General features: G+C 36.6%; 2 protein-coding genes across 7 annotated transcripts in view; one reads left to right on the top strand and one right to left on the bottom strand.

The window, feature by feature from the left end:
• The window catches only part of LOC116157877 (uncharacterized), a 696771-nt gene that overhangs the window by 531998 nt on the left and 150467 nt on the right, over window positions 1–14306 (bottom strand). The window lies entirely within an intron of this gene.
• The window catches only part of LOC135323208 (leucine-rich repeat-containing protein 37A-like), a 45250-nt gene that overhangs the window by 10763 nt on the left and 20181 nt on the right, over window positions 1–14306 (top strand). For 4 of the 6 annotated variants that reach the window (XM_064495081.1, XM_064495082.1, XM_064495085.1 and 1 more), the window contains exons 6-11: window positions 1692–1763; window positions 4057–4128; window positions 7016–7087; window positions 7684–7764; window positions 11730–11801; window positions 12383–12457. In XM_064495081.1, coding sequence (XP_064351151.1) covers window positions 1692–1763; window positions 4057–4128; window positions 7016–7087; window positions 7684–7764; window positions 11730–11801; window positions 12383–12457 — 444 coding nt within the window. The remainder of the gene's footprint in view (window positions 1–1691; window positions 1764–4056; window positions 4129–7015; window positions 7088–7683; window positions 7765–11729; window positions 11802–12382; window positions 12458–14306) is intronic. The other 2 variants (XM_064495083.1, XM_064495084.1) reach the window with 2 other exon arrangements.

Raw genomic sequence — 14306 nt, 5'->3', positions numbered from 1 at the left:
GAGCCACAGAAATATGGCATTGTCTCCAGAACATCACAGTGATAGGTGGGAGGAATGAGAACACGCCTTAAAAGGGAGGTGATGTGTAATTGAGTATTAAAAGATACAGAGGGGTGCTGAAATTAACCAGAACCTGGAATCACTGGGGTGTGGAGGTCAGGGGAAACTGCATGGATAAGCTAAAACTGTCGCTGGAACTTAAAGGCTGGCTATGACTTGTTAGAGTGAAAATAGAGAGTGCAGGCTAGGGAAAGGTGTGGCTGCAGGACTTATCAGGATTTAAGAGATCAGTCTAGCTGTGAAGTACTGGGTTAAGCACCAATGAAAGATATGCTATGAAAAACCTTGACTGTTACAAATAGGGGTTTGAAAAATATGGTATAAGATGTGGGGAGCCATTGAAAGTTTTCAAGGTAAAGAGAGAAATGATGAAAACAAGAAGTTTATTTTAGATTCCATCTGTAGTGTGATCTAGAGAGGAAGGTTGGATTCAGGGAGACCAAACAGAATGCTGTAGCAAAACCTAGGAGGAGAGTGAGAACAGGCTGAGTTAGCGTGGTTGTGACGGGAGGAGAAGGAAATCCTGAGAGCACGACAAAGGGAAAACTGACAAGGTTTAGTAACTGCCTAGAGTCAGGGGATGAGGGGTACAGGAGAGAAAAATCAAATATGTTGATGAGGAGAATGATGTGGTACAACAGGTGGAAATACAGTTGGGAAGGAGAGCCAGTTTGAGGGAAATGGATTCAGTTTTATTGATGAACATAAAGCAACCAGAAGGCTTCTGTTTGAGTGGAAATGTCCCATAGGCAGGTGGGCAGACAGGTATCTGTTTTGACTTATTTCTGATCCCCCTGAAAATTGTGTATATAAACTAAATGGTTGTGGCTGAGGGAAGAGGACAAAGCTAAAGGTAAAAGTTCAAAGCCATCCACAGTGGTTGAAACTGAACCTCAAGCACTTAACAGCTTCTTTTAAATGTGTAAGTCATGGATACATTCTCACTGTTTAAAAGAAAATGTCATAGAAGTATACAGGCTAAAATGTGACATTCTCTCCCTACCCTCCCTCCCACCCATAAGAGAACTATTTTACTATTTGGATGTGTGTCCTTCCTTCCAGTCTCTTTCCTTTGTATTTTTTCCCCTAATGAGGTAATAACTTTACTCCTTGCTCAGTGATCTGTGCTTTTCCTTATGCAATATGTCTGAGAGATATTTCCATAATAGTCTCTAATTTCTAACTGCCCATGTCCTTCCAATACCTGGAGAGATTTAGAGGGCACTGAGCCAAAGCTTTGGTGTTACCTGGCATAAGATTTCTTTACTTGCTGATAATGATACATTTTTGCCATTTTTATCATTGATTTGTAGGAGTCATTTTAGACATATAAGTGTCTTTGGGAGAAAAAAGACTTACATTCAAAACAATTGGCAATATATATCCAAGAAATTGGACGGACAGAAAGTTCAGGTTCTGAGGAGATGCCTCATTGCTTGTGCCAGTGGCCTCACATTATATCTTTATTGTATCTTTAGGAATTGTGCCCACTGGGAAGCTGAGAAGCTGTGGGAGGTAGAAAGCTGGTCTTTTCTGCACTTGAGTATTCCCCACAAGGTTGCCATGATTCTCTCACTTAGTCTGCTCGTTCTCTCCCTACCTATTTAAGGATATGAACTGTTTCTTCACAGAGATTTCCAAGGAAACTCTATTTCTTACATTGATGAAAATACTTGGAAGCCTTACCGCTGGACTGAGAAACTGTGAGTATATTCTCTCCAAATATGCATACAAAACACTAACTGCCTTGTCAGATTCTTCTTGGTCCAGAATTCTGAGGTCAACAGCTGTGTTAAAAGGTATTTGCCCCTTCACATTCCAAACCAAACTATTGATTGAAATTCTGTTTTTATTTAAAAACTTAAACTTGGCAGGCCCTCATTCAAATAGGCAAGAACCAACTTAAACTTATTTTCCATTACACCAATAATACATGATTATATTCTCCATATAGAAAAATGAAATAACAGGTGTAGTGAAAACCCTCCTTGTGCCTTAATCCCCCACCCACACAGTTTGGAGTTTAGTAAAACAGTCCTTCCAGACTCTTTTCCATGTATTTGACTACATACACATTTACAGATAACAAAATAAGTTAGTTGTGTGACTTTATTATATCTTTTTACTTAAGTGATTAAAATCTTGCAACATGATTCTTTAATGTCACGATACATCTTAGATTTCTTTCCCTCCCAGTACATAGAGGGTTGCCCCATTTATTTAAACTCCTACATAATATTCCATAGTATGGACGCATCAGTTTAATAATGCCCGTATTGAAAGGTGTTTAGATTATGTCCAGTTTTCTTGTTACAAACACTGCTGCAATGAACATCCTTGTGCATGCATCTTTGTGAACCTGTCAGGTATTTCTGTAGAATAGATATGTAGAAATGGGATTGTTGGGGTGAAGACTATGTAGAGACAAACTTCTAATTGCCCTCAAGCAAGTTGTGCCAGTTGACACTCCAGTCAGCACTCCCTGACAGCCTTTGTTTCCCCACAGCCTTCCACTGCTGGATGTTCTCCATGTTTTGGGCTGATCTGAAGGGTGAATAAAAGGGGTTCCATCTGAATTTGAATTTTTCTGAGTACCTGTGAATTTAAATATCTTTATATGTGTGTTGAGCATTTGTATTTCATCTCTGAATTGTCTGTCCTCTTTTCATTTTTCTATTTTTTTAAATTGATTTGTAGATAAGTCAGCTTAAATAAGATAATGATTTTAGGGGGAAGGCTATATTCAAAGCAGTTAACTGGCATTTTTTATGGCAGTTTGTATTATTCAACTTGAATAGACAAATCATAAGTATAACTTCCAAATTACATTGTTGATAAGATATTCTACATCTTTTTGTATTAAGTCTTCAAAAATATCCAAAGTATTGTCATATCTACCTGTAATCAGTATAAAAATTAATGAGAGAGTCTCCATACTTTTTGTCCGTACTCTGAAATCTCAATTTTGTTGCTAAATTTTATTTGTATTTAGATTTCTTAAAATTTACAGTTGAAAAGTTGTATCACATACCCAAATTGTTGCAAACACAGTTTAAGTTTTCCGATAATTACATTGAGTATCAGTTTTTACATTTTAATTTTAAAAATAAGTAAATTAAATTAGAATTCAACTCCTTAGGCACATTAGCCACTCAAGTACTCAGTAGCCACATGTTGCTAGACATGCAGCACTACATGCTACATGCAAGAACAAAATAAATTTACAAAATATTGTTGAATGAAAGAACATAGAGAATAATACATAAGTCATTCCACTCACATAAAGTTCAAGAAGCAAGAATAAATTATATTCTTTGTGGCTGATGTATAAAAGGCAAAACTACATTTGAAAAGGAAGGGAAGTAGTATTAAAGTCAGGATAGTGGTTCCCTCTAGGGAGAGGGCTGTAATTGGGAAGGAGCACAGCGGGGGCTCCGGGGGTGCTGGCTGTGATCTTTCTTGAAGTGGATGGTGTTACATGGGGATTTCTAATTATTAAAGTGAACAGGTTTGTATATTTTACGTACATTTTAATCTTGAAAAAAATTTCAGTGGGGAAAAAAAATCAAATGACTTCATTTCCAGCCCTAATATCCTCTGGGACTTCCACATGCAGTTTGGGAAAAGCGAGAAAGGCATGGCAGCTCTGCAGCCTCAGTGCTGCCCAGAGTTGGGTTCTAACCAAGGACTTGTGATCTGCAGAGTAGGCCTTAAATACATGATTTGGTGAGGAAGAGTGGATAGGGGTGTGCGTGTGCGTGCGTGTGTGCATGTGTGTGTGTGTGTGTGTAATGGAAAGGGATGGACACAAAGGTAGACGTGAGAAGAAATGATTAAATGAAACCGGAGTGGAGATCACCATATCTAAAATAAGAATTAGGGTATTTAGGTGGCACCGTTACCCAGGTTTCCCCTACATATATGACTTAGTCCTATGTAGTAAATAATTGTAGTTGTTTTGCATATTGATCCAAAAATAACCTTTTCATTTTTCAGAATTCTCAGAGATAATTCTTTGACTGAGTTGCGTAAGGATTCATTTAAAGGCTTGCTAGCCCTGCAGTATTTGTAAGTTAATTAGTTAATCTTTTATTTATGAGTTCTTAGTTATATCATCGATAAAGTAATTAAGGGGTTTAAATTAAATAACCTCTACAGTTTTTTTGAGCAATAAAATTCTATAATTCTCTAAGTCTGTAGGGTCCCAGCCCATCTCTCTAGCATCAAATACCTCCTATTCATTTTTAATTTTTAATTTATATAGATAAAAAATTACCTTTTAGTTGTAGAGGAAAAGTGGTAATGTGGTCTGAGCAATTATAGACACCCATATGAACCTTATTATGTAAGTGTTCTTATACCATCCACTTACATTTAGTTTATGGCCCACGGATGAGATCCTTCCCATGATCTGTATTTGACAGCACACAAGTTAAGGATGATGTTTAAAGGGCTGTAAGTGGGAAAACAGGGGAAAAAAACAAAGGAAAACACACGGCAGAGACTGTGTGTGGCCTGCACAGCCTCACGTACTCACTGTGTGGCCTTCACAGAAAAGGTGTGAAAAAGGTGCTTTAGTAGAATGAGAGGAATTAAAGTAAAGCTGAGATTGTCACCTAGAGGACCAGAAAATATAGAACACTTACATTAATATGAATGCCATTAACTCATAATTTTCATCTAAATTAAATTCACATTTAAATATTAAATGTTAAAGTAGATGAATTATGTAAACAGTATTGTCCAGAACATATCAAGTTACCAAGAGAACAGACTGATGTTAAGGATTCAATGCAGGAATTGTTATACCAATATTAAAAATGTTTAAGTTGCTGGTTAAAGTGGTATAGTTACAACTGTTTACACCAAATAAGCATATTAGAAATGTCCCTAACTTCACTATTTACAAAAAGGAAAACTCTGCTTTGTCATTGTACAAGGAAAGAAATGCTTGCATAGTACTTTTGTTAATTTAGAGATAAGGAGATACTGTGTTCTCTGCTATAAAAGATCAATTTTTATCCTTTCTCCGTGGCATCCAGAGCTGTGTATGTCATTAATCCTTACTAAGCTAACTAATGATGCTCTTTAGCAAAGAGATTCTTCTTGCAAATATAGAAGGCTAAGGGAAGTGGGCATAAGGAGCCTCATATGGCCCTAAAAATAGTCCTTTTAACTATCAAACAATCCAAGCCTTAAGGGGCAACCACTTTTGTATTAGTCTTCTTGGGTCCCTCTGTCATCTGGGCTCCAAACCTTAGAAACACAGTTTGGAGAAAAGTAAATGAGATAACTGCTCAGTGGATTGGGCCATTAATTACTTCTACTATGAAATACCCTCTTAGCAGATTATTTCGTGTTAGCATAAGTTATCCTCACTCATTTAAAAAAAATGTCAATCAGTAAAAAAGAATATGCCGAGCAGTGTGCCTAGTGTTGTAAACACAAAGATAGGTAAAACAATTCCTTCTAGGAAATCCTGATCTTACAGGGAAAAAAAAAACCAAAAAAAAAAACGTAAGCTCAAACCGTCATGCAGAAACACTAAGTGGATGACAGAGTGCTGCAGAGGCGTAGAAAAGGGGGTGTTTCTTCTAAAACAGTCATTTTCTTCCTCCTGTTCACTCCCCAGCTAATTGTTTATTTTAAAAACTATCTGACTTTGCTTTGTGTCCACACATTGGCTTTAAACATGATAGACAATGCACATGAGCAGGTCTAGTCCATACATTCAAGGAGTTTATACTCAGAGGAAATGGGCTGCAAAAACAGCTATATAAGAAAAAAAGAAGTGGAGAGGAGCAATGAGAGCTCTAAGTTGGTTTTGGAGCTCAGAAGAGGGAAGAAAGACTCCAAACTGGATCAGGGAAAATGTTAGAGCAGCGCTGTTTGAACAGGACCTTAAACGGCCACTGTGTGTCATCAGACAGACATCTTGGGAAGAGTACATTTGCAGAAAGAAGGTAGGAGAGAGGCAAAACACAGGAAACATGCTTTGAGTACCTGGAGAGTACCAGTAGGAAGAGTAGATTAGGACCAGATCATCTAGGGCTTTGAAGGCCATGCCGAGGGTAACACGCCAGGCTGCCCCGTTCCCACAGCAGTGCTGTCGGACAGACTCGAGCCTGCAGCAGAATCAGTCACTTGGAGGGCTTGTTAAGGCACAAGTTGTGCCCCACAGTCGCTGATTCAGTTGGTCCAGAGTAGAGCTGAGCATTTCTTCAGTAAGTTCACAAGTGATGCTGGTATTTGAGAACCACATCTGGAGAGTTAATCTGGTGACTGTACAGGATGGCTGAGAAAGGAAGAGACTAGAGGTGCAAACACCAGTCAGAAGACAGTTGCACCCACCCAGGAGAAAGGGGAGGCTAAGGATCAGTGGACATAAGATAGCCAGCTATAGTCAAGAGCAGGTGTTTCAAATAAAAGTCAATATTTTGGTGTAACACTGAATTAGTTCAAGTTACACATTAATAAGAGGAGCAATTCCTTTCAAGTCATATGAAAGGCTATCTTTTATTTCTTCTGGTATTGAATTGGCATAGAAAAACAGAATTAAACTGGGAGGTATGTAAATAGAGTATTCATTTTCACATTAAACATTATAATTCTATATGGAGGTTAAAAACTTTGAGTTTATCATCCAGAATTTGTTGGACTATGAAAGGTTATCTAATGAATTCTTCTGCTCTGAGGAAAGATTACCTCCAACATCTACCAAGATCCATACAGGTGTATGTTTTGTTAGTGAACATAATGAAAGTGAGACTCTTAAGACAGGCGAGGGCAGGGTTAGGGGCTTTGGAAGGTTTAAATAACAATTCATAAGGATTAGTGGTTATATAGAAGCTGCTTATTCATTATTATTATTCTAACCTCTAGTAGTTATTCATACTAATTAGATATCTAGTAGCTAATTGAGGCAATATTTTCCTTTTCCTTTTCCTTTTCCTAGAGATTTATCTTGCAATAAAATACAGTTTATTGAAAGCGGTACATTTGAATCACTACCTTTTCTGGAGTTTGTGTAAGTTACAATTATAACTTCATTATGTTGGGAATTTTTATAAAATTATAAATATGATTATAAAAAATTAATTTGCTACTGATTTGGAAACATTAAAATTTTTGTTTAGAAATCTACTAGAATTATGTAGCTAACCCTTTTTGTCTCTCACAAAGATTTGCACTCAGATGACATTTGGCAATGTCTGGACACATTTTTGGTTATCAGAACTGTAGGTATGCTGCTGCATTCTGGTGGACAGAGGCCAGAGATGCTGCTAAACCCCCTACAGGGTACTAGACAGCCCCCCACAACAAAAAGTTGTCCGGCCCAAAATGTCAGTAGTACTGCCCTTTGCTAGAGAAGAAAGGATCACTTATCGCAAATATTTATTGAGGATTTACCGTTTTGTATCTAATGCACCATGTATATAATCATGAAACTATAACTCACAAGCAACTATTTTCCACACTGAGATTTCTTTAGTGTATTGAAAGGATAATGAGGTCATGTTTCATTGTATATAAATTAGAATTACTGCCAAAGGTTAAAGTTCTGATAGGATATTTTTTTCTTCTTCTTTTGCTCGTGTCTTTTTTTTTTTTTCTTTTTTCTAGCAATCTTGGTTGTAATTTAATAGTAGACCTGAGCTTTGGAACGTTCCAGGCCTGGCATGGAATGCAGTTTTTACAGATGATGTAAGTGCAATAGATAAATACATGTAAAAAACTATGTTTTGGTTATTGGTAATTGGTTATCTGGGTGTAAGCTCACTATGGATTCTAGAAATTATGTCTTGAAATCCATTCTTTTTTTTTCTTTTTTTTTTTTTTAATGAGAAAACTAAGGTACAAAGAGGCCATGAGACTTGTCTAACTCATATATGGAACACTTTGCTTTCCCTAGTACTGATGTTTGGCACGAGCAATAAAATAAAAAGCACCCAACAGGAACACTCAAATTAGCATTGTCATGGAATCCCATTGTTGTTGCTCCAATATGCAAATAGTACTTGAAATTACACTTTTGATTTTAATTCCTGCTCATGTGCAAAATTCCTAACTACTTAAAATTTATGCAGCACAGAGCTGCAAAGAACTAAGTTTAGCCCAAAATTCTTCAGGGAGCAATAGGTATGGGTGCCTTCTCAAGTATTAGCTTCTTTTAAATGGTAAAGCGGAAAGAATTCCTGGACACCCACCTCTCTTCCCAACTACACAAAACATTATTTTTCAAAAAGTCTATATTAGTCTGAGGTGAATGATCTGTGGCCAATAGGAACCTTTGAGGTATGGATGTTTGTGTTAAGCTGTAATGTGAAAAATATAAAGAAGATACATTGCTATAGCTGAATTCTCTATACTTTCTTTTCTGACTACTTCTAATAAGAAGTGTGGGTTTTTCAGAACCTTGAAAATTCTGTGATTTCTCCATGTCACAAGCAGATGACAGCAGGTAGGTTCAGTGGCCTGAAGGGGATTTTAGACTCAAGGTGAAGAGCCTCCTCTAAATCAGGCTTTGGAAAAGACTCTCCTATTTGTCTTCTGGTTCAGAAATGCAGTTTCACAAAGTTCACTTTGGGTTAATGAAGGTGTCGAGGGTGCGTCTGGAGCTGGACTAACAGTTCTGCAGATGCCCACCAGGGGCAGCCTCCCTCCCCCCTTCATTAGCTTGCTGGTGCCTAACTTGTGGAAAGAGAATGGAGGGTCAGTTTTTCTCTTGCCAGTGCACCGGGCAGTGGGCTCCTTAGGTCCCTCCGCCAAGAGGTTTTAGTAGCATTGGTACCATGTCTTAAACTCATGACCTTTCCTAAACATTTTATAACACCAAGAGTCTCATAAGAACCTAAGTTTCCTTATGGTTCTGTAGGCGAGCCAGGGGAAAAAGAATTGTGGAATCACAATTGATAAAAATGACTGAATTTATTGGAAAACATCCGCTGAGTGCCATGTGCACTGTGTGTCTGCACTTCACTAAGTGCTGGGGTTACAAAGAAGAATAGGCCAAAGATTTTGTCCCCAAGAAACTTTCATACTGGAAGAAAATTGATGGTAAAACTTATGAGAGCAATGCTAGCATCTCTGCAGCAGGGTAGCCAAGTAGGGAAGCAAGGAAGCAGAAAATGAGTGGTGGGTTAGAAAGGATGGTCATGCAAGAGGCACGAGCCTGATCTTCTTGAATTTCTGTGTTCATCTGAAGTGGCAGAAAAAGTTAATGAAAGAATCAGAGCTGGTGTTGGAAATAAATTAATATTGTTTTCCTAAAATTCATTCACAGTTACTTTCAAAAGATTGTGAGAATACAGTAAGTGTGTGCTGGGGGCTGGGCTCCTCCTTTGTTTTGTACCAAATCTAGAAAGTCTAGAATGTGCCACCCCTTGAGTTGTCATTTTGTTGCCTATTACATTACTGAGGTGTTTATAAGTTCAAATAATATTTATCCCTGCATTAAATAAGTCTGGAAAAGGGCCCCAGCTGAGGTGGATTTATGATCAATTAAATGAAGCTGAAGCTGCAGGGCTCCCCACTTGCCTAGGTCCCTTCCAAGGTCTTGGGATGGGTCCTAGCGATTTTTGTGTTCATAACTTTGCATGTTTTTATTAGACAGGATTTTTCCCAAGTAGGTGAGGTTCAAGACCCACAAAGCCTGGGTGAGTTTCAGGTAATTATAACTCAGATGGTTTCTTGAATGAAACCTCTATGTTATTGACAAACCCCAGGTGAACAAGTGAGAGGTGTGCTAGAGTCTATTTTGAATGTGAAGTCCCCCTCAAAGATGAGCCAAGAGCTAATTAATTAATAAAGCACCGTTTTTACCTTTGTGTTTTGTTTTGGTGGTGGGAGGTAACTCTTATTTATTTATTCTCCGAGGAGGTACTGGTACTGCTAAGTTTAATATTTTCTCCTTGTCCTTGATTTTTGTCACTTTGATTACTGTGTGACTTGGTGTGCTCCTCTTTGAGTGGATCCTGTGTGGAACTCTGCACTTCCTTGACGTGGGTGACTGTCTCCTTTCCCAAGTTGGGGAAGGTTTTTGTTATTAGGACATGGGCTATGTTTGAAGGCTCCCACTGTCATGGAGAGCAAAGGTCTAGGACAAGTGAAAGCAACACAGATCTCACTGTCCTGACAGAAGTTAATGTGTTTTTCTTAAATAAATTACTCCCCAGATTGCCACAAGCCCATTGGTTAAATTTCCAGAGTTCTGAGAAAGTTGATTCTGACAATTTTTGTGAGTTTTTTTGTTGTTGTTTTATGGAAGGATGAATTTTCAGATGTCCTCACTCCACCATTTTTACTGATTAGCCTGCAACATGGTTTAAAATCTCTAAAACCTCAATGACCATAGGCTAATTAAGTAGTTAATCATGGGAGATAATTGAAGAAAAGAAATACAAGAGAAAGTGTGATTCTCATAGAGGCTCTCGCAGATTGGGAGATGAAATTTGAAAAGGTATTTCTATATTTAGTGCCCTCAAAATTAAGGTTAAAGTAATAAATTATTTTAAACACACTCCTTTTTTTTCTTCTTCTTCTTTTTTTAAATACAGGTTAAACACAGGCTTTGGAGTCAGATCTGAGTTCAAATTCCAGCTCTGCTTCTTACTAGCTTGACGAGTTAGGACAAGTTATATACCTTCTCTGTGCCTTGGTTTCCTCATTTGTAAAATGGGATAATAATATTTATTGCATAAGGTTACTGTGAGGATTAAATATTAAATGTTGATCATAGATACCTGGCAATCCAAAAGGCATTAGTTGTGATTACCTTTACAATATTCTGCACAAGTACACTAATGATTCTTGAATAGAGTTAATTAACCTAAAGGCAAATTTTCTTTCTTCTTGTTTCTTTTGGGTTTTTAAAAATTTTTTTTTCTTTTTCTTCTTTGTTTCAAAGAATTGAGAAGAAAATCTATTCCAGCATTTTGGAATAAAAATTTGCTCAGAAAATGAATTTGTCACTTTGTTGATATATAAACAAAATGGCATTTGTTCAACAAACATTTCTTAAGTACCTAATAAATACTAGGCACTGTGTCAGGCACAGAGATGACAATGACAATAAATTATAGTCCTTGCTCTCATGGAGCTGACAATCCAGGAGACTTAGAAGTAAGGAGGTGACCCCACACACAGTAGCAAAGGCTGTGACAGAAGAACACACATGGGAGTGTGCAATGGGAGTGTGGGTCTCCCCAGTTCCTCTTGTATTTTTCTCTTCAGCTCCAGAAGCAAGGGATTGGTCCCACTTTTGTCTTTAACTGGGCAGTTTAAAACATGCAATTTAAAAATTTTCTAGAGATGAAAGAAAAATGCCTTGATTTACAGAGGACACTAGAAATAGTATTTCTTACAGAGGAAGGGCTTCCTACCAGCATAGTCCCTTCTAGGGTTTTTGACCTAAAAAGTTCTTTAGCATATTTTTTTCTTTCCTATCCACTTCTCCCTCTATTTTTTTCTCTTTCTGTTCTCTACTTTATCATCTAGACACCTGGGTAGTTCCCAAATGAAGAGAGCTTTACAAATTCTACGGGTGATTTGTAGGTAAATTCAGAAAATGACTCCTTTTTACCTTTAAGTTTCATACCAAAAAAATGAATATAAACTTTCATGAACATTATTGAAAATTCAGATAATTTTACTGCCATTCTATTTTTCAGAAATCTCAGTCATAATCCTTTGACAACAGTTGAAGATTCTTATCTTTTTAAATTGCCAGCATTACGATATTTGTAAGTATTGCAACAGTCTTACGGCTCTTGAGTTGATTTCTGCTCTTTTTTACTTTCATCAGAGATTGAGGATTTTGGCTAAGAAGTCATAATTTAAATTTTAACTGCGTTATTGAGGTAAGAGTTATTGGTAAAGAAAAGGATTAAGAAAGAATGTATATGAGTAAGGCAGCCAGCAGAGGAAGAAAATTGTGTTGAAAAACACTTATAGAGATCAAACATGTAAAAATAAGATTTATCCCAGAAAGCAAAATGGAATAAAGTGTATATTATTTAAAAAAAAAAAAAAGTATTCAACACAGGTGGATGTAGTTGAGATTGAGAGGTAGGATAATGGTTAAAAAAAAAAAAAAAAAAAGAAAAAGAAAAGAAAAAAAAAAGAAAAAGATGGTCCTGTTCAGCACCGAGGTCAGTAATTTAATGATGCAAATAAATTTAAATTTCTTCAATAAGAGCTCCCTGGGATTACTGTCTATGGCAAGTAAGAAGCCAGAATTGAAATAATCACATATTAATTATCTTTTTAAGTGTAGAATTTTTGCTTTGGGTTTAAATCATGCCTCTTTGGGCTTTTCCTTCAGAGACCTGGGAAAAACAGAAGTCTCGCTTACAACAATAGAAAGAATCCTCATGATAAGCGTTGAATTGAAAACACTGTAAGTTGATTTGTATTACATTTATTTTCAGTTAATTGCTTTTTATAAGTTTTATTATTCTCTTAAGTCAGCTTTATTGTTGTATAAGTTTCATAATTTTCATATAGTAGAATTTACTCTTTTTACAGAGTTTGCTGTGTTTTGACAAATGTGTAGTTATATAGCCACTGCCACATCTGAGATATAGAAAACTTCTGCAGCCCCAATAGTCACCTCATGTCCCTCTGAGGTCAGTCCCCTCCTCCCACCACCAACCCTGGCAACCAGCAATCTGATTGTTGTCCCTATAACTTTGCCTTTTCCAGAATGCCTTGTAAGTTAAGTCATAGGGTATGTGGCCTTTTGTTTTTGGCTTGTTTCACTTAGCCAGTCCCTGGAGATTCATCCATGCTGTTATACCTGTCCATAGTTCATTTCTCTTTATTGCTGAGTAGTGGTCCAGTTGTGTGGATATACAGTTCTTTATGCATTCATCAGGGGGTGAACATTTGAATTGTTTCTGGTTTTCTGGCTGTTTTGAATAAAGCCGCTAAAACCCCTCATGTATGTGTAAACATACATTCTATGTGAATATATGTTTTCGTTTCTTTGGGACAAAATACCTAAGGGTGGGATTGCTGCATCCTATGCCAAGTGCATGTTTAACTTTTTAAGAAACTGCTAAACTTTTCTACAGTGACTGTACCATTCTGCATTCCCGTTAGCAGTGCATGAGAGTTGCAGTTGCTCCACAGCTTTACCTGATCCTTATATTTCAGGTTTTAAGAAAAATTTTAACCTCTCTATTAGGTATGTATGTATACTTCCATTTGTCTTGGGTAAATACCTGCCAGTAGGGTGGCTGGATCATTCGTACGTGTATGTTTAAATTAAAAAACTATTTTCCATAATTGTCCAGCCATTTTACATGTCTACCAGCAGGGTATGAGAGTTCCGTTTTCTTCACATTTTTGCCAACAGTTGCTATGATCATTATTTTTAACTTTAGATAGTTTAATAGTTACATAGTGGCATCTCAGTGTAGCATCCCTAACGATTAATCATGTCAAACATCTTTTCATATGCTTCTTTTCCATCTATGTATCTTTGAATTTTTTGTCTATATTTTTGATTGAGTTTTGAGTGTTCTTTATATATTCTGGAAACAAATCCTTTATTCAATATGTAATTTGTTAAGTATTCTGTGATTGAACTTCATTCTCTCAAGAGTCTTTCACAGGGCTGAAATTCTTAAATTTGATCATGTCATATTTGTCTGGGTTTTTTTAATGGACAATGCTTTTGGTGTTGTGTCTATGAAATCTTGTTTAAGTCAAGGTCATAAAAAATTTCCCATTTTCTTCTGAAAGTTTTATACTTTTAGATTTTATGTAAAGATCTTTGAACCAATTTGATTTCATTTATATATGGTTTGGATTTTTTTCTTTTTTTTTTTTTTTTTTTTGTGGATCTTCAATTATTCCAGCAAAATTTGTTCAAAAGACTATTCTTTCTCTACTCAACTGCCTTTGAAGCTAAAAGTCATTTGCCCATATCACTCTAGTTTTGGACTTTACGTTTTGTTCCTTTGATCTTTTTGTCTATCTTTCCACTACTATCAGAATATCTTGAAAACATAGCTTCATAAGTCTTGAAATCAGGTGGTGTTAGTTCTCCAACTTTGCTCTTTTTCATAGTTGTTTCAGTTATTCTAGGAACTTCACATTTCCATGTGAAGTTTAGAATTAGCTTGTCACTTTCTATAGAAAAGCCTACTGGGATTTAGATCTGTAAATCAATTTGGGAAGAGTTGACATCGTAACAATATTGAATCATCTGATCCATGAATACGTTATATCTCTCCATTTAC

The sequence above is a fragment of the Camelus dromedarius genome, chromosome 16 (genome assembly GCF_036321535.1).
Source record: "Camelus dromedarius isolate mCamDro1 chromosome 16, mCamDro1.pat, whole genome shotgun sequence".
Classification (NCBI taxonomy): Eukaryota; Metazoa; Chordata; class Mammalia; order Artiodactyla; family Camelidae; genus Camelus; species Camelus dromedarius.
The sequence above is the reverse complement of the archived record's forward strand: the minus strand, read 5'-3'. Positions and strand labels throughout refer to the sequence as shown.